The 20,328-nt window shown below is 36.0% G+C and overlaps 1 protein-coding gene across 12 annotated transcripts in view; it reads left to right on the top strand.

Moving 5' to 3' along the window:
• msn (serine/threonine-protein kinase msn) overlaps positions 1-20,328 on the top strand; it is a 47,090-nt gene that overhangs the window by 15,496 nt on the left and 11,266 nt on the right. For 2 of the 12 annotated variants that reach the window (XM_018453556.1, XM_018453553.1), the window contains exons 3-16: positions 1,588-1,644; positions 4,420-4,464; positions 5,017-5,299; positions 5,583-5,794; positions 5,908-6,136; positions 6,224-6,484; positions 6,556-6,728; positions 7,203-7,223; positions 10,587-10,772; positions 11,019-11,122; positions 11,831-11,922; positions 12,007-12,083; positions 14,220-15,008; positions 18,654-18,794. In XM_018453556.1, the coding sequence (XP_018309058.1) occupies positions 1,588-1,644; positions 4,420-4,464; positions 5,017-5,299; positions 5,583-5,794; positions 5,908-6,136; positions 6,224-6,484; positions 6,556-6,728; positions 7,203-7,223; positions 10,587-10,772; positions 11,019-11,122; positions 11,831-11,922; positions 12,007-12,083; positions 14,220-15,008; positions 18,654-18,794 (2,670 nt within the window). The remainder of the gene's footprint in view (positions 1-1,587; positions 1,645-4,419; positions 4,465-5,016; positions 5,300-5,582; positions 5,795-5,907; positions 6,137-6,223; positions 6,485-6,555; positions 6,729-7,202; positions 7,224-10,586; positions 10,773-11,018; positions 11,123-11,830; positions 11,923-12,006; positions 12,084-14,219; positions 15,009-18,653; positions 18,795-20,328) is intronic. The other 10 variants (XM_018453557.1, XM_018453554.1, XM_018453561.1 and 7 more) reach the window with 10 other exon arrangements.

Here is a 20,328-nt window from a genome sequence, read left to right as displayed (position 1 = left end):
TGAAACTAACCTTACAAAAAAACGGACACGACAAAAAAGACATAACCAAAGTAATCAATAAACATGCAAACAAGACAACGGTCCCTGACACACAACCAGACGAAAGGATACTAGCCTTCCTTCCATTTGTCAAAGGAACAACAGACCGAATCGGCAGGATATTGAACAAACACAACATCCGAACTATCTTCAAACCACCCAAAAAGATAGGACAAATCTTAAAAAATCCCAAAGATCAAAGACCTCCACTCAGCTCCGCAGGAGTATACAAAATACCTTGCTCCTGCGGGCAAGTATACATCGGAGAAACCGGGAGAATGGTCAACCTACGGATAAAAGAACACCAACGCGATGTCAGGCTAAAACACGCCACGCAGTCGGCACTATCAGAACACAATATCGAAACAGGACATCAAATACAGTTCGATAAAACGACCACAATAGCCAACATTGCATCATACTTTCCAAGAAAGTATAGAGAAGCCATAGAAATACAAAAACACCCTAACAATCTAAATAGAGATAATGGCTACAATATAAATAAAATATGGAAGACCATCCTCCCGGCTATTGAAAACCGGCCGAATTCCTCTCCCCCCCCTTGACTCACAATTTTCTCCCCCCTCCTCCCCCCCACACAAGCAGCGTAATATAAAAGGAACGACCCGGGGGAACAGCTTAGTATCAGGCTGCTCCTCGCCCTGATGAAGTGAACTGCAAGGTTCACGAAACGTTGGCATTCCAAGAATGGATCTGAACACGGAGAAAACCCGCGAAACGCAAGATTGTCACATAGGTAACACCCGTGAAAGCCTCAAGAATATTAAACATATTAATCATAGATGAGTCTCTTTTTCGCTCAGTGGACGCTCAGTGAGCGGTTTCCTCTGCTGAACGCAGCTAATATGTCTCGTAAATCACATGCTCGTATCGTAAACCGTACGTGTGTAAGTCGCATTTGTCAAGTGACGTTTACACGTAGGTAGAAATTCCAGAGGTAAAGAGATACTGCCTGATCTCGTTTTTTTCGTCTAGAAGCGAAAGAGAAAGAGACACGAGACTGTAGCCGATTCCATTTAAAAGGGCAAAAATGATGGCGGCACATATCCATAGACAATGTCTGCTATGTATATTGTAGTTGGAAAAAAACTGAACGTCTAAAGCGGTACGGAGACGCTTTTTCCGCGGCATACATCGGTCCATATATCTCTCGGATTTTCCATATCTTTTAATTGGAAAAAAACAAATTTTTTTAAACAGAGGAAACGAAATATGCAGTATTTTGTTTCATTAACGTTACATCTATGTGCTTTCGCGTCATTTTCTTTTAATAATCAATTTATATATTTGGCCACGTCACAGTGGAAGTTGGATAGTTGTTTCACATGAAAAGGGTAAACAACGAGAGAGTAGATGGTGGGAGCTCGATTTATGCGAGAGATGTATATTATAAAACGATAAGTTTAAAGTCGGAGATAATATTAGGAGATAAGTTTTGGCATACGTACGATGATGACGCCATTTCATTATTATCTCTATGTCTATGCGTTTAACGATATAATAACAATGCATTTTTCTGTTCCACAGGGTCGGCACACCAAAACCGGTCAGCTGGCGGCCATCAAGGTCATGGATGTCACGGAGGCAAGTATTCGGTTGCAGCGGCGATGTTGTGGTTTAATTACCCTTTTGTTTGGAAAGTTCAATGATACGGGGATTGTTGGCTTCACTTCACTACTGGGGCACGAATCATAGTCGCGATCATCTTCTCAGAAGCGCGAAAAATTTCGTGAGCTAATGAGATGATGCATCATATTTGTATAGGCTTGGAGTACGACGAGGTCTACAGCCATTGGGAAAAGATCGACTTCCTTTAAAATATGAAAAAATAGCTTTAATGTCGGCGATCGTAAATACATAAGTTTTTATCAGCCAAAGAGATGTGAATGCAACATACGAAGCTATTCCAAATTCTTTATCGCGTATCATCAACGTCGGTGAAAGACAAAGACCGTTTTTACTAATCTGCGAGCGATACTTAACGGTTTCCAGAATCTAGAATGAGTAATGTCACAAAATGGAAAGAAATATATGGTTTTATAACGAATATGTTCTTTCCAATTTGTTAGATGATTACGAAAGTTTCAGAATTCGATTTTCGATTATTTGACTATGCTTTCTGGTTATTGGATTCTAATCCTGACAGTGAATTTTATATTTTGTTATTGGAAGATGACTACTCGGAATAAATTATTCGCACGTATGCGCTTTTCTTTTGTATCATCATCGTTACGTTTAGCTTATAAAAAGTGATTTTACAGTTACACAAATATGAATCGTGGTGATACTTATCTAATGGAATATTCCCAGTAAACAGATTTCCTTCACATTTGTTTCTCTATTTATATCTAAAGTAAGGATATAGCATTAATATTACCGTTATGCTACACTTTTAAGTGTTTCTTATCACATAAATCGATTAACTCTTAAGTAGGCGCACGAGTAAAATCACACAAGGGCGCTTGGGATCAACAATCACCCCACCTTTTTTTTTTTTTTTTTTTTTAATTTAAGTAAACCAAGAGAGATATTTAAGAATAAAAATAAATCAGTTTGTTAAAATCAACATTTATCTATCAGTAGCGATTACTATTACATTCAAAATTACGTCCTAAGATAAGAAGCTACTGAAAGCGAAGGTCAAAAACAAATGTGTTCTATATTTTTTTAGCGATTGATGTTCTAACCTTATGCGCCTACTTAAGGGTTAAAGCAAGAAGATGTATCGGAATTCAGCGTTACGATTATGATTGCACACATTTCTCTCTCTTTCATTCTATTTTTCCGTCTCCTTTTCTACTCTCTCTTTATATCTTTTCTTGCTAGTGCCCTCTTTTCTTTTCTCTCATGTAACGCGCGAATAAAGTCTCGATTCTACTTACCTACTTAATGTACGCCAGACTGCTTTTCTAGACAAAAGAATTTTACTTTTGGTGAAATGTCTAATCCGTAACTGTATTTATTCATTCTTTTAATGTATTGTTATCTGTATTATTAACCTGATTGTTGTGTTTAGTTTTATTTAAGATTTGAATTGAATCATTTCTTATAGAATTTTTAGTATTAACATCTAATTTATTAATGTTAATGTTTTCAATGTGTTTTACAAACTCTATGATTATTTTCTCATTATTGATCACATAAGTTGACTGGAACACAGGTACTAATTTTTGTATTTTATAACTCGAAACACGAATTGCAAACATTTAATTAGTAACGAAATGTTGTGATCATTAGAATCTGGAAATTTTGCGTTCAATTAACAATTAATTACGGACATTTGGACTATCGGAAAATTTGTAATAAAAGACGAATTCCTTTGGATAGTATAACTCGAAATTCGATTATAGTTTATTGTAATCAAATATAAACTACTCAATAAGGATATCTTGCGTTCATGGTGTATGCCGCTGTCTGAAATCGATCAGCACCTCACACGTATACCCGTAAAAGCGCTTTTCTCGGGTGATAAAAATTGTTTAAAAAATTAACAAATACTTTATATCATCTGAAATCTTCGGAAAACGTTAGGATATGTTCAGAACTACATGATGAGTATCATAAACCTCACGGATCTGTCGGAAATCGATCAGTGTCTCACACATATATCCGTATAGGCGTCTTCCTCGTACGATAAAAATTATTTATAAAGTAAATAATAAGTGTAATCAGAACTCTTTAGAAAACGTTAGGATACGTTCATAACTATACGAGAATTACCATAGAACTCACAGAACTGTCGAAAATTGGCCAGCGTCTTATCTTAGTTCCTATAAAAGTGATTTTTTGGAGGAAAGAATTATTAAAAATTGAAAATAATGTTGTTTATCGCCAGAGCTCATCTATAACTCATCCAGAACTCATCTAGAGCTACGTATCTTTTAAAATCTTACAAGAATCTGTAGTCAAAACTTGCGTAGGACAAAGATGCTGCGTGAACCTGACGTCTCAGTTTGTTTTTTCGCTTTTTTTGCTTTAAAGGACAGAACTATTAGTTTAGTCGATCTAGAACTATAAAATTATTGAAAATGAAATCAGAACTCTCAATAACTAATGAGTTTCCACGAAACGCTAGCTTCATACACATTTTTATCATTAAAATATGTAAATAATATATACTGTTTACTTTTTGTCTTGTGTAATATAAAGCTTATTCTACAATTTCGGCGTAAGCGTAGTTGTAAGTGGTTGTAGTTGTAAGAATTCACCAATCACAGTCGAATATTCTCTCCATATTTGGTTGTGATTGGTCAATTCTTACAATTACGCTTATGCAATTGTATAATAGAACGGGCTTAAAAAATTAGAAGAAACATTCGATTAATTGCATATTTTAATAAACTGATTATCTCATTGCAGGATGAGGAGGAAGAAATAAAATTGGAAATAAATGTCCTCAAGCGGGTGAGTGACTTAATTACCTACTTTTTTTTACTTTGAATAAATATTTTAAAGTGCTGGATAATTAGCGGAGTATATTAATGCAGATAAAGGAGGATGTTAAAAAAGTCTGATTTTTGGTCTCCCTGAGGAACCTTAGTTAATTACAAAAAGTTGTTGTTTGGGATCCACATGAAATAATAAAAACAGTTTTATATCCCAGAAATGCGGGGAAAGTAGATTTTTTTTATGTTACATGTGTCTCTTTTTGTAAGTTAAATTTCCGTATACCACACTAAAACTTATTATGAATTTTTTTGCAATATATCCAATTCATGATAAGTTCTAGCGTGGTATATGAAAATTCGACTTACAAAAGAAGACACATATAACATAAAAACACTCTACTTTCCCCGCATTTCTGGGATATAAAACTATTTTTACTATTTCATGTGGATCCGAAACAACAACTTTTCGTAGTTAATTATAAGGTTCCGCAGGAATTTTTTTTAGGAATGCCAAAAATCGAACTTTTTTAACATCCTCCTTTGACAATGTTTCCTTTTTGCCTTGTAGTACTCGAATCATAGGAATATAGCTACATATTACGGTGCCTTCGTAAAGAAGTCATCACCCGGTAAAGACGATCAATTATGGCTGGTTATGGAATATTGCGGAGCTGGCTCTGTCACGGATCTCGTTAAGTCAACTAAGGGCCAGAGCTTAAAGGAGGAGTGGATAGCTTATATATCGCGAGAAATATTGAGGGGACTTAGTTATCTTCATAGCAACAAAGTTATCCACAGAGATATTAAGGGACAAAACGTTTTGTTGACTGACAATGCGGAAGTCAAACTTGGTAAATTCAATTATTAATTATTAGATTTATGCAAAAGATTCGTGTTATATTCGTTAAACAAATCTTACATAGTTTTTAAATTATTTTTATCCATTAAAGTAAATTATCGTTGACTTTAATGTATTTTTTCATGTAGAGAGAAATTAACGAATCTTTTTAAAAAAAACTATTGATAATTTGAAATGGAACTTTCTAAGACAAATTTTATACATCAAATTAATACATATCTATTTTGGCTTATTTTATCGTTGTATATTAATTATACTGTGATAATTTTTTTTAGTTGATTTTGGTGTTAGCGCACAGTTGGACAGAACAATAGGTAGAAGAAACACGTTTATCGGTACACCTTACTGGATGGCTCCAGAAGTTATTGCATGTGACGAGAATCCAGACGCTACTTACGACAATAGAAGCGACCTTTGGTCGCTCGGAATTACCGCTTTAGAAATGGCTGAATCACAACCTCCGCTCTGCGATTTACATCCCATGAGAGTGAGTCCTTAGTAATTTTGACGATTAACTTTTATGTACTTTTTATAACACATAACATTCTTGTGTTTAAAATTATATATTATACAATTATATATTGTTTTATCGTTGAATAGGCTTTGTTTTTGATTCCTCGTAATCCACCACCACGGCTCAAATCGAAAAAATGGGCCAAAAAGTTTCACGGATTTATCGAAACGGTACTGGTAAAGGATTATCATCAAAGACCTTATACAGAACAGCTTCTTAAACATCCGTTTATTCGGGACCAACCTACAGAAAGACAAGTCAGAATACAGCTTAAAGATCACATTGATCGTTGTAAAAAACGCAAACAGGAGAAAGGTATGAAAATGATAATGGGACTTTTATTTTCTAGAAACTTATTTTATCTTTGCTGTATAATCGTTATGTATTTGTCGTTTATTATAGAAAGAGATGATTATCGATATAGTGGTAGCGAAAACGAGGAGGATGAACCGGCATTGGCAGGCGAACCGTCATCTATAGTTCAAGCACCTGGAGGTGATACGTTACGCCGTAATTTCCAACAGATTCAGGAAGGTAGAACTCTGACGCAAGATGTATCTCCACAAGCGCCTGTCGCTAAAGAAAAACCAGGAAGTAGACCTCAAAGAGAAGTGCCGGAACCTGGACCACCCGCGAGACCCGCTATACCGCACAGACTCATAGGTATGGTTAATGATTTATAAGATTATAGTCGATCTTTTTCACGTTACTAATGTCGATAACTGTGTAAATAGTGGTGCCCGATCCACAACCACCGTCTCGTCCATTACCTCCGACACCCAGAGATGATCCTCGACAACCGCACAAAGTATCTACACCGCCTTCTAATCATCAGACACCTGCTGGAGGAGGGGGAGGATCCAGCGGGCAGCCTGCGCCTCAAAGAAACAGTGTCTTCAAGCCTATGGTAAGTTTTTGTGAAGAAACTTGCACTTTTCATATATCCCTCCTATCTTTTCTAATTATCTAAATCAAATCTCCTCTTTTTTTTATGACACTTTGTTAATAAGGGCACTCACATACCTAAATAGATATAAACAAAAAGGATAGATGAACAGATTTGTAGTAAGGCATATGCTATTGTTCCTTTTCCTTTGCAGTTTTGCCTTAAATTTTGTATTTATGATCTACGTATATATATTTTCTATACAACGCATAGTTCACTTATTTGTATGTTTCCTCTTTCTCTATACACTTGCGATATATTATATATTTTTATCATATCCATTGCACGCGTTCTACGTCGCTATTGCGTTATTGACGTACACGCGCGCTGATGCATTTTACTATAATACATATACACACGTACACAGAGGGATCTAGCATTCAACATGGAATGTATTCGGTTTTTGTTTCTTTTCTATGTTCACACCTACCGTAGCTGCCGCCGAAGAAGCCAGAGGTAAGATGACACGCACACTTTATCTCTCTCTTTCTCTTATATGTATATTGACAAATCGCTTTTCTTACGTAATACGGATGATTTGACAATGACGATCAGTGCAGAAACTCTGGGCAATATTCATAGTTCCGTTCTTAGTCTAAAAAAGGTAGTCGCGGCGGTTATATTGGAATCGTGACGTCAGAAGCGAGAAATGATACGTTAATTTATGTTGTATACCATTTGTAAATAAAGACAATTTGGATAAACATAAATGACGAGATCGCTTTAAAACACTTGTAAAAATCGAACAAAACTGTCCTTTCCTGCCTTGACAATCAGCAAATGCTCGTAAAAAACACATAAAGTGAGTCTATACTCGGGGCAGAAACACATGGTCTGATAGCTATTGAAACGAGTGAAAAATACACTTTCACATATAAAATTCTAAGATAACTTTAGTTTTCTTCAATAATTATAACTTTGACAAGTACGAAACAAGTCACATTTTCACAATTAAGCAAATAATAACGAAATGACATGCAACACAAATTTCGTCGTTAAAACGTCACTTCCACGCCTATAAGTTCAGTCATTTATCGTGGTGTGGCGCTGTAACACACACACACACACACACACACACACGTGCGCGCGCGCACGAACCCGAGCCTATGTGCAGTGAAAACTTTATTATAATGAAGGCGCATCCGTAGCACCTTATATAATAAAGTTTTCACTGTCAACAATACAGATCGAAATAAAATAAATTCTTGTTATAGATTAAGATTGGCCGAATATTTTCGTTTTTTATTCGCACTGATTGGATGATTAGTTTGCGAGAAAAAAATCGTAAAGGTAGTCATTTTTCAAGTTTAGACATTTTTTATCTCATAAACTATTGATTTGAACAAAAAAGTCTTGGAGACAAAAAATATCCATTTTGATCCAATTAAGCTTATAGAATTTTTTCGGAATTTTTATTCGAAGTTTTGATTTTTTAAACAAAAAATTGTTTATAACTTTTCAACGACCACTTATAAGAGAATGTGTTCTGGAATGCACTGATTCATTCTTAAATTTATCCGTATTTATATAATAAATATATATATATATATCCTTTTAACTCGCTTGAGCACTTGCCTTGTTCCATATAAGCTTTTATTCTAATTACAGGCCTACAAACATTTTTTTTACCCAAAAACGACAGTATGTAATCCCGAAAGTTTTTGGCATTCTAAAACCAAATCCGTAGCCCAAATTGCTCTATCACGTCAGGTTCCGAGATATTCTAACCTAAAAGTATCAAAAAGGCCTATTTCATGCATCTTTAGATTAAAATTTCTCGTAAATGTGATGTGATGAAGAAATATGGGCTGCAAATTCGAATTCAACATGAAAAAAATTTACGAAACTCATCTACGATTATAAATAGGTCAACACAGTAAAATGGAAAAAAAAAAAAATATATTCCAAGTATGTTCACTGGCTTTAAAGCGGAGTATCAGACTACAGGTTGACGATTACGATTGACGGTAGTCTATTTCAGCAAATTATGATAGACTCGCTACATCGTGATTGGTTGAAGTAGAACCGGGCAACCGTTAAAATCGTCAATCCGTAATCTGATATGGGCATTAAGGCGCTTCCAGACGATGTGGCCAATGTATACGCCAATTGCACACATTCGCTAAATATTGACTACATTCAATATGAATTTTATGTATATCATGCATGTGTATGATATTTGCTAATGTTGTCATACGTTGGCCATACCGTCTGGAGGCGTCTTAAGGTCAGTAAATATACTTGCAATGCATTTATTTTTTTTTTTTCACTTTACTGTGTTGACCTATTTATATAATCATAGGTGATTTTCATAGATTTTTTCGTGCTGAATTTGAGTCCGCAGCCCATATTTCTCTATCTCATGTTTATGAAAAATTTTAATCTAAAAATGCCCGAAATAGGCTGTTTTGGCATTTTCAGGTTAAAATATCTCGGAAATCTGACGTGATGGAGCAATTTGGGCTACGGATTTTGTTTTAGCACGTCAAAAACCTTCGGGATTACATACTGTTGTTTCTGGGTCAAAATTCATGTCGGTCTGTGTTATCTGACAAAGTGGATTTTCTTTGTTAGATTATACGTTTAAATCTACATACACAACACGTTTGTTAGTGTTTCGAGATATAATATCATTCATTCTGTATTATCGCATTGTTATAATATAAGCGTAATATTTACGATTAGTCATGTATATAAAAAATAATCGATATGTTCCATATTTGTAGCAATTAATATGCAGAATGCTCCACCAATAGAATACCTAAATGATTTATAAGATTCGAAGATATGAGAAATATGTTATTTATTTAATTTGAGAGAGAACAAATACGTGCGATGAGGAAAACACACACATGATTTTTTATAGGATTATTGTTTTTATAGTTTTTAAATTACAAATATTTTTAAATGTAGGGACATAGTCTTACTTCTTACATCTTATAACTATTGAATATATCTGGTAAACTGTATATCTCTCGTCTTTCGAATGGCAAATGATGGTCAATTGTGAACAAAAATTAAAACTATAAATTCAATGTCATATTTATTGTTTTAGTGTTAATTTCTACTATTATAGATAATTCTAATATAGATGATCTAGCGTTTCATTAAACGTGTTGCGTTTGAGTCAGCATATTAACATTGCAAAGGGCGATTCTGAAATAGACATAGTTTAGAAGACATAATTTATTCGCTTTAAGGCTAAAACAGGTCATATAAACACGAATTTGATAACATTGCTTTTTTTTTAGTTGTAAACTTTTTCTTTGTTGCAACAAAGTTCTAAAAATAGTTTTGCAAGTTGAGATATGCAAGTTGATTTGTCATCATGTGTTAACAGCATGATCGAATAAATTATCAATTTGTTTGTGTTTGTAAATCCAAATAATTGTTATTGACACTCAGAATTTTTTAACGATTCATGAAGAGAATTAAGGACATATTGTAATATTACGTTGCTATTGTATTATTTTTTTTTTTTACCACAAAAATGTTTTTATAATATTTTGTCACGACAAAGGAATAGTTATAACTTGAACAGAAAGCATTCTTTGTAATAATGTTTACATTACCTGTTTCTTTGAAGTATATATAAATAGAATATACTTTGGCTATGTATTATTTCAGAATCAACCTAATTAAATTTTATTTGATCAGTAGTTCCGCTTAAGCGCACAACATTACGCTTCCTTTAACGTTTCTCCTTGCCTTTCTGCCTTATTTGGCTACCTCGTTGCCTATCCGATGGTGGCCAAAAGATTCTCAGAGGTCTCGGAACAGTGACTAACGGGGTTGTGCGTGTATGCGTGTGGGTGGTAGGACATGGAGATACTGGCTGCTCAACTCATCGAGCTTGGTGTGTCACAGGGCCCCGAGGCCCCGCCAAGGCCAAACAGGCAACATAAGGGCCCTGCAGCCTCATCTACATCGAACTCGGTGCAGTCTGCAGGTGGTAACGATCAGAACAACAAACAGATACCGCAATCTTCCAGTATTCTCGATCAAGTAAGCGATTGTAGCCACGTGCGATCATGATTGATATTTCAGCAGCAAAATTCACTTATATGCCTGCATTCCTATTCCTTCGTTGTTACATTATCTCTTCCGTTTTCTTTGTCTTCTTATTGCGTGAGACACATAAACTTCGCCTTGCATCTAGTTCGAGGTAAAAAAAGTACATGATACAAAAATTATTATCACATAATGAGTGAGAAACGCTCTAATGACGATATATTACCTTGTCGTTTCTAGGCTCTGTCGATTGAGAGTGACAGCGATGATGATCTCGAGGATGCTGGTGGGAATAATTTGAGAAACGATGGTACTTTATTGGCTAGTGACCCGCCTAAGCCGCTGTAAGTAAATGAATTTACCGCTTCATTAACATTTCAACATCAGAAATATTACATTTGGCAATATTTGATAACATTGAAATAATGCTCGCTACATTAAGGTTTAATTATTTTTTGTCATTAGTTGCTATAAAAACATGTGCTATTAATTAGTTGATATTGAAGCATATATTGATTCAACAGTACTTGTAATTGCAGTTTGAAACTTATTTGCGCAATAAATTTCTTTGGAAAATAAAATGAATGTTTAGAATTTATTAACATTCATAAAATTATTTTTGAAGATCACTACATTTTTGTGCGATCTTCGGTGAACTTTGGTCACCAAAAATTTTCGGAAATGTAATTTTTAACAGAACAATACGTTTTATTATATGTTATTTTATATGTATCATCGAATTATTTCCAATAAGAAACAAATAATATGTGGTAATATAAAATACAACACTATGCAAAGCTATTTCTTTAACGCTTTTATAATATAATAAATATAGTAAGAAGTGACGCTGTAATTGTATTAATCTTACTAATGTAAACTCATTTCGTTTCATCTTCCATCATGCCTATCCACCATGCCATTTCCACCATGCTTCGGTATTTTGCGTCATATGGTCGTCTTGGTCGCCTGGCCTCGCAACATCAACAATGCATTATGTGTGCTTCATCTACCGTCACGTCGTCCCACTGCAATCTGTATTTCCATCGCTGCAGTCCCGAATTTTCTCCTTTCAGACCGTCGTCGGATTCATCGTCGTCATCTTCGCACAATGCTCAAAACTCCCATCACGAGGATAAACCGAAAGGTACGCGAAAGCCACTTTCCGGGAGGATTGTTAATGATTCTACGCATTGTGATTTAATACTTTGCTTTTGTCTAATCTTTATAGGAGGAGCACCGAATCGTCCGCTTCCACCAACCCCCGATGAGGAAGAATCGGGAGATCGTACGCTAGTCATGAAACGAGTGAGTAATTCTCTTTCCAAGTTTGCGATGCAAGCTGAAATATACATTTGTAGAACTCTTCTCTTCCGTTCAGATATATTTCATTTTGGTATAACTTGAAATTTTCATATACCGTTGGTACGTAACGTACAGATTTTATATAATTACGTTTTGGTAGTTTGGGCAAAGCAGTTGACGTATTTTCTTCCCCGTTTAACTTATTTAGCTCATTTATGAGCATTAGTACATCAAAACTTAACTACATAAAACACACACACATGCACGCGCACACACGCGCGCACGCGCGCGCGCGCACACACACACCTGCACACCCGCTCTCCCTCTCGCCATCCCTCCCTCCTTCTCTCTCTTCCTCCCTGCCTCTCTTGCTCCCTGCCTCTCTTGCTCCCTCTTCCCCTCTCCCTATCCCTCTTTCTCTTGTTCATCCAGAAGTCTGTTAATGTGAGAATGGATCAGATTTGATGAACGGAAAGACCCCCCTGTTAAGTTAGCCCCCCCTCCATCAACGCTAAATAAATTCTAACACATTCCAAAATTAGGTGCTAATTAGTCACTAATTACAATTAGATACTCGAATCGATTGGCAGGAAAAAAAGGCGTTGGGGAGAGCTGACTTAACATTAAGTTAGCCCCCTCCCCCCCACGAAATAAAAATAAATATTTATTGCGTAAATGAAAAAATCAAATACAGCAGAATTAAGTATTAATTAGGTACTCTAAGAAATGATTAAAATATTCTGAAAATATATTACATTCAGAATTATATATAGAACTTAGACGCCAGTCGAACGGTCGGCTCATAAGAAAGAAGTTGCCTTAAAAAATTAAGTGCTCCGATAAATTTGATATTAAAATATTTCTTTTTTTAATATTATTTATAGATGTCAAGTCGCCGAATTAGGTGCTCGTACGTATTTAGTATTAAAATATTTCTCTTTTTATATGTATATTGTTAAGACATCTAATCGAATTAGGTGCTCGTTCTGTTTATGAGAAATTTGTTAAATAGAACGAGCACCTAATTCGGCGATTAGATATCTTTAAATAATATTAAAAAAGAAATATTTTGATATCGTTGGAGCACCTAATTTTTTAAGGTATCTTCTATCTTGTGAGTCAACCTTCGAGTTTGAATTCCTGCCAAACGGAATGAGCACCTAATTTGGTGACTTGCTATCTTTAAATAATATTAAAAAAGAAATAGTCTAATACCAAAGTCGGAGCATCTTATTTTTTAAGGCAACTTCTTTCTTGTGAGCCGACCGTTTGACTGGCGTCTAAGTTCTGTATACTCGTATAATTCTGTATATAATATATTTTCGAAATATTTTAATCATTTCTTAGAACACCTAATTAGCACTTAATTCTGCTGTATTTTTTCATTTACACAATAAATATTTATTTTTCTTGGCAAGAGGGGAGGGGTTAACTTAAGTCAGCCCTCCCCCAATATCTTTTTTTTCCTACCAAACGATTGGATCACCTAATTTCGCACTTCAGCACCTAACTAGCACGTAATTTTGGAATGTGTTAAAATTTATTTAGCGCTGATTGGGAGGGGGAGCTAGCTTAACAGGGTGACGGAAAGGGAAGAAGACACGAGCGATTGCGACATATTTATTTTTTTTTTTACTTTTTTTTTGTAAATATATACGTACCTTAACTGATAATCGGGACTAAATCAGTAATGTTGTCCGTTCCCTTTATTGTTCGCTCCACGTATTCGTCAAGATTGAACTTTATACATTCCAAGCGAGCACTATGGCGCACTGCCTTGTGTCTGTACTTTTGCCGCTATCGTACGATGTATCATGCACATTCATATACAAACGACGATCACATACGCTATAGATTGACTATGTTGCTGCGGTGTAATTGCAATTATATTGCATCTTCCTTTTCAATTTTTACATTTGTGTTGAAATTAATCTTGAAATTTTTATCATTTCCAACTTAATTATAGATTTATTACTGCCGCAAAGATAGTCGTTTCTTATTACATTATATCATTATACTACATCACAATCACCATCATCGACAGTCATCGTTTCACATTGTTATCGCACGCATTTCTTTTTCTTGTTTTTTTTTCTCTGTCACCGTACCATTACCTTCGCCATCGTACGCACACTCTAGAAACTTAGTCAGATGTCAGACGATCGTGCAACGGCTAGCGGCAATCGGCGTTCAGAGATAGATGAGCAGCTCCTTCTGAAGGAGTGGGATTTTACCCGCTTCTTTCAGGGTTTTAATGAAAAGTTGGATAAAATGAAACAGGAGCATCAACAAGAAGCAACTGGTCAAGCGAGCAAGTCTAGATCCAACGAGGATCATTCATCTTCGTCTAGCGAAAGAACGCTCAAGAGACAGGAGCAGTTAGCCCGAAGGAAACACGAGCAACAGCATCATCAAAAGCAACAGCAATTGAAACCGATTCACAGGAGGCAAGAGAGTGATTCGAAACTGGGTAATGCATCGAGTGTCTTCGCACGTGCCTTTCGTCGTGAGAATTCAGACTTCTTCCCGTCTGCAAGGCACTCGGCGTATCTGCAGAAGTCGTCGGACTCCTCAAGATCTAGTATATTCGCTAGCGGTAATCGACGCGGAAGCGAGATAAGCGTTGCCGGCATTGTTGGTAAGAAAGGTGGCAGTGTCCTCAACTCCGGAGAGCCTGTCTTAACGGATTTCTCGTTGTGCCGCGAGGGGCCTCAGAGGCCCAGGAGAGAAAAGACCGAGAGCGAGATCGTCTTCGGTAGTAGGCATGAGGCGAGGAGGTACGATTTCGGACGCGATAAAGACGAGAACGCAAGAAGACGCAGTTGTAGACCTTCGGATGCTGCGGCATCTGCCATAGTCGACGATGCAGGAACGATTAAGTCCATGGCCAGTACAACGGCCAGCGAGTACAGCCCCGTTGTCACTCAGGTCAGTTCCCTAGACGAATCGCCAGCCCGCGAGTCGTGAGAAACTTTCGCGAGCCTTTCGCGAGTCCTGCCTGTGTGCTTGCCTGAAAGAAACCTTTCTTATTACCTTATATTGACATTTTTTGCCTGTTATCTTCCCTGATCCTTACCCCTTTCCAAAACTTACATCTTCGAAGTGTCTGTCGAGTTATTCATTTATTCTTCATATATATTGTTCATTGCTAGTACAATTTCTGTAATCCATTTGTAAATATATATCATGAATACTAGGTTAATTAATCAACTCGTTCGTACCCTATGACACTCGTGGACACTTCGATTCTTCACATTTCCTCTTGAGATAATCGTGACTGGTTTTTCGACATCCAACGACATAACGATTACGTAGAAAGCTAGTCAGCTACGTTCGACTCTTAGGCGTATTTTCTTTTCTTGTGTCATTCATTTTCACGATTCGTCAAGTAGCAGCGATACATTATTAATTACTAGTGCTACATTAGCTATATTAATATCATCTCTGACATAATCTTTGATTATATTCTTCATTATTTTCATGTGAAAGCGACATGGGATTTTCAAAACATAATGTTAGAATATCGTTAATACGTCACAATCTCTATAATACTAATTTTCCGCTATTACTAACATTACTATATTACTACTCCTATTATATTTATTTTACCATTACTGTTACTACTGCCATTAATACTACTACTGTTACTACTATTAGTAGTCACTAATACTATTAGTTCCTACTTGTTACTAAGGACATGGGAGATTTTCGCTAGAAGATGCTGCTGAGATAAAACATCTTATTCACTCTTCCCTTCGCTCTTCAAGAGGCTTTTTGCGAATGTATTTGCTGAGTAGCATTAATGAGCATTATTTTCTTCAGCGATTTTCTTCATCTGGGTTATCTTAATCGTCATACGTGATGTTTCTATTTGTTTAAAGCTTTTGAAATGTCTGTCAATACGGTTGCAGGATTTTACGTGAATACTCACTAATACGAGGATATGGTTAACACAAAAGAGATGTCGAATTATTAATTGCTACTCGGTAATTCAGATTCTCCTGTTTTCCATTCATCACTGTGTCCTTGTCCTTGGCAAACGAATCTTGTCCTCTACCGTGATGAGTGCTATACTATGTGGAAAAGCGCCAAACATCATTTCTGCGGCGACGAAAATACGAAATCTGGGACTGAGAACTGAGGATTACGGAATTTCTTCGAGATATTCGACAATGTTACCACCGACGCAATGACACGCCGCGAGATTCGGCAATGAATAAAAAAATACTGCCGAAAACTCGTAATGATAAATCATGGAGATCATGACTTTTTTCTGATTATTACATTAACATGTTTCAATGTGATCTCTCTTCACGATTCTATTTGATACTTTCATTTCTGTTAACATATCTACGGAAATAATTGAAAGTGCAGCGTTCAAATAAGAACTATTGATAAAATTTTTTTATCAGAGCATTCGAATTAAAGTCGTGTATAGAAGAATATTCGTGACATTGATACGTACGTCCAAAGTACGAGTTTATAACTGAGCATCTTTATTTTGATTAAATTTTTCTCCTCTAATCTTTCTATTGAAGTACAATTTTTACTAATAAGAAAATGTTTATATTGAATTTTTTACTAAAATAGTCGCAACACACATAGAGCCAGTTTTGTGAGATATGATACATAATATTGGCTCTTTAAATATTAACATGTGAGTTACTAAAATACAACTAAACATATTAACAATGCAATAATAATCGCCGTCACGTTCTTTGAGAGTATCTGTCTTCCAGAAATCCTATTTACTCGAGCCAAATTTTTGCATCCTAAGAATGAAAGAAATAGAGAATGAGAAAGAATGGAAAGAAAGTGAGCGAGGTCAAGAGAGAGAGAGAGAGAGAGGGGGGGGGGAGAAAGAGAGAGAGAGAGAGAGAGAGAGAGAGCAATGATAACGATAAAATTTGGCCTGGCGTGTTCATTTTGTGTTATAATGCAATTTCTAATGCATGATCCTATGTGATCAAGGGAAAAGATAAGGAAAGAAAAGAAGAAAACGATGTTTTGACAAAGATTGAAGTACTGAGAGAAGAGGACGGCATTAAGGCAGAGAACAGTCTCAGAGAAGTCAAGGAACAGGAAATAAACGATGGATCACTTTGTAAACATCGTACGAGGCTGTGTCTATTATCACGAGCATCGTCTTGCATGACGCTTCCGACATGTACGAATGTTGTGCCTCGTTGAGATCTGCGTATTGAGACAGCGGCCATATATTGTGTCTTCGTGTGTTGCAGCACGTGCTAAGCATGCTTTATTTTGTCTCTTATGTGTTCTTCCGGCATGACGCGTGTAACGATTTTGTGTCTGTTTCAATCACCGAGATTTCGTTTAAAGGCTAATGTGCATCAGGTAAGAACTCTTGAAAATCGAGGACCGAATTTCAGATATCCTTATCTTATGTCCATTAGCCGAGAATTAAAAAGAGTGTGATTGTCACGTTAACGTCGCACGAAATAAAAGCGATAATTGCATTTAGTTTATTAGCTTGTTAGTATAAGCCTAGTTTGCTATGATAGAAGCACAACAAACGATAACGTATAACTCGTTGTACATTATTAGTCTATTAAATTTTTTTTGTTTATTGTGTAGATTGTATTTTTTTTTTGTGCAAGCGATTGTGACTCATTGTATCTCCTATCTAGATTATTCATTTACATTTCTATTAAAATTAGCATAATAAAGTTCAGGATAATGAATATTAGAGCTCCTGGTAAATTATTATAATAAGATGAATTATAAGATGTAGAATGTTTGGTGAATTAATGACGTTACGTTTAATAAAATAAATTTAAGAAGCAATCAAATACGATCGATATTAGCTAATTGAGTTTGCATGATTGCATTTTCTTTTTACGTATTGCACATATATGTTGATCAATAAGATTTAAGTCATACAACTTATTGCGCATCCGTGAAAAGAAATCAATAACTCACAATCTCTTTACAGATGCACCATCGAAATAAGTTCTTCGACGTTATTTTTGTTATTTTATTTTACATTGATTTTCATTATCTTTTTTCATAGCTTTCTCACGTTCTTTGCAGTTCCTTGTCCGTTTTTTGTTCTTTCATTGTTTCTACTTGCTTTCTGCTTTCCCGTGACGGAATCCGCACTTTCATAATTTGTTCCTTTCTAATTTGTTTTTCATATTTGCTGGCCTTATTTCCGCGTTAATTATCAATTCCTGATTCCTGTCTCTCGATATTAACATTCGATGTAATCGTTCTATCTCTTTAATTAGTGTAATTTGCTCTCCTTATCCTATGTACGTGCATACCACGGCAGTATCGAGACTTGAATTCTTTATGATATATCGAGAAAGCAAAAAAATAATCTGTTATCAGTTCTACATCAATTCTGCGTATGAGAATGAGAAACGATCAGGATTAGAATTTGTAGGGGAAAAATGATAATTCTCAATAAAGATAATTTAATAAAGATAATAAAGATATTTAATAAAAATAAGAATTTAGGTCTCGATTGAATCTCTTCTCTATCTCTACTCTTTTTTTCATTCGTTGTTTTGGTTGACCACTTTTTTAAAATGGAGATTCGCTGATTTGCAGAATCGCGAGGGTGGCGACCGTTCGAGAGGCAGTGATTTCCAGAGATCGGACTCGTCTCCGGGTTCGCGTCCCAGCTCGGTCTTACCGGATCTTTTGACTTCTTCGCCGGGTCAACGGCAGGACAAGTCAACTAGTGAGGAGGTCAGATTCATCCATCCGTCTATATATATATATATATATATATGTGTGTGTATCTCTTGTCTTTTACATCGGTTTTCTATGCATGCACTCGCATATGCTTCATCTCTTCACCAATACAAGAGATATTTGTAAGATATTTATAACGCGATTCACACTGCAAGAAAGGCAAATTAGTGCTATCGATAGGAATTTGATATGGAACTAATTAAAAGTCTCAAGTTGGCTGGAGAGAGGTATGCTCATGCGAATCTAAAAGTGAATTCAAACTAGCAAGGTCGAACGATTGCGATCGAATATTTACAGATGAACATGGACGAATGTAGCTTTTCCTTTGATACACCAACGAGAGATGGAACGTGTTTGATGACGTAAATTTGGACCAACTACATCAACATCATTGAAACAAGTTCATTCGTTCGTGTTTGCTCTTTGCTTGATTTGGATTCAGTTTTAATGCGTGATGGCTGAGCGAGTGCACGCATGCATCATTTTCTGCAACTTCATTTATTTCCATTTTATATACGGAATACGTTTATATATATGTCTCGTCGAGGCGTGAGTCTTGTGAGCGATGTGACGTACAACATCGTTGACCTATAATGATCGATCAAGATCTTGAGAATGATTATCGTTTCGTTCAGTAGCAAATGAGAATGCTTTCCTTTCTCCGTTATCGGATTGTCCGAGGAGTAATGCTTTTTTTGTGATTGGATCGAAACGTTTCTATAATGTGTACAATTATATTATCGATTATTCTAATACGTTGCAAAATATAGGTACGTAGCGCGTATGATACTGTGTTTACCCGCAAACATATCATTCGGTTTATATTTTTTTATACCTTGCCAGACTTGGAAACCAACTAGTGGCAGCGACTAGTAACGATACGGTATGAGCTCGTTCGGCACTTTACTTTCGGATTATATCGAATCAACTAGATTGAGCGTGATTTTTACACACACACACACACACACACACACACACACACACACACACACACACACACACACACACACACACACACACACACATACACGCGCGCGCGCGCGTTTAAGTTTGAGGGTTTGCACAGGGGCTTATGCTTTGTGTCAATGTCTTGTTAATTGTCCGTGATAGTCAAAAAGTGCATTTTGTTGACTATACGTATCAATTTTGTTGTTCCGTTTCTTTAGGTTGCATTCTCACTTTTTGTTATGATCTTTAGCAATTGGTAAATAGATCTTAACGATATTTATTTTATATTCTTTCTCTGTTTTCTTTTTATGTGCACCAAAACAAAATTCTTGTCTATGAAAATCGTGCAAAAAGATTGCCGTGCGTTCATTGTACGATGCAAGCAAAAACTGGAGAAGTTCTGAGTTCGACTTTAGCATAAATTTTAGCTTTTAGAAGAGATTCAATTTCAATTCGATTTGAAATCGTCGTATTTTCTATACTTTGATAAAAGAAACTGAGAGAGAGAGAGGGGGGGAGAAGGGATGAAGGAGAGGGAGGGGGGAGAGAGAGAGAGAGAGAGAGAGAGAGAGAGAGAGAG

The sequence above is a fragment of the Mycetomoellerius zeteki genome, unplaced genomic scaffold (genome assembly GCF_001594055.1).
Source record: "Mycetomoellerius zeteki isolate Tzet28-1 unplaced genomic scaffold, Tzet1.0 scaffold39, whole genome shotgun sequence".
NCBI lineage: Eukaryota > Metazoa > Arthropoda > Insecta > Hymenoptera > Formicidae > Mycetomoellerius > Mycetomoellerius zeteki.
This window is presented reverse-complemented; position numbering and strand designations above follow the sequence as displayed.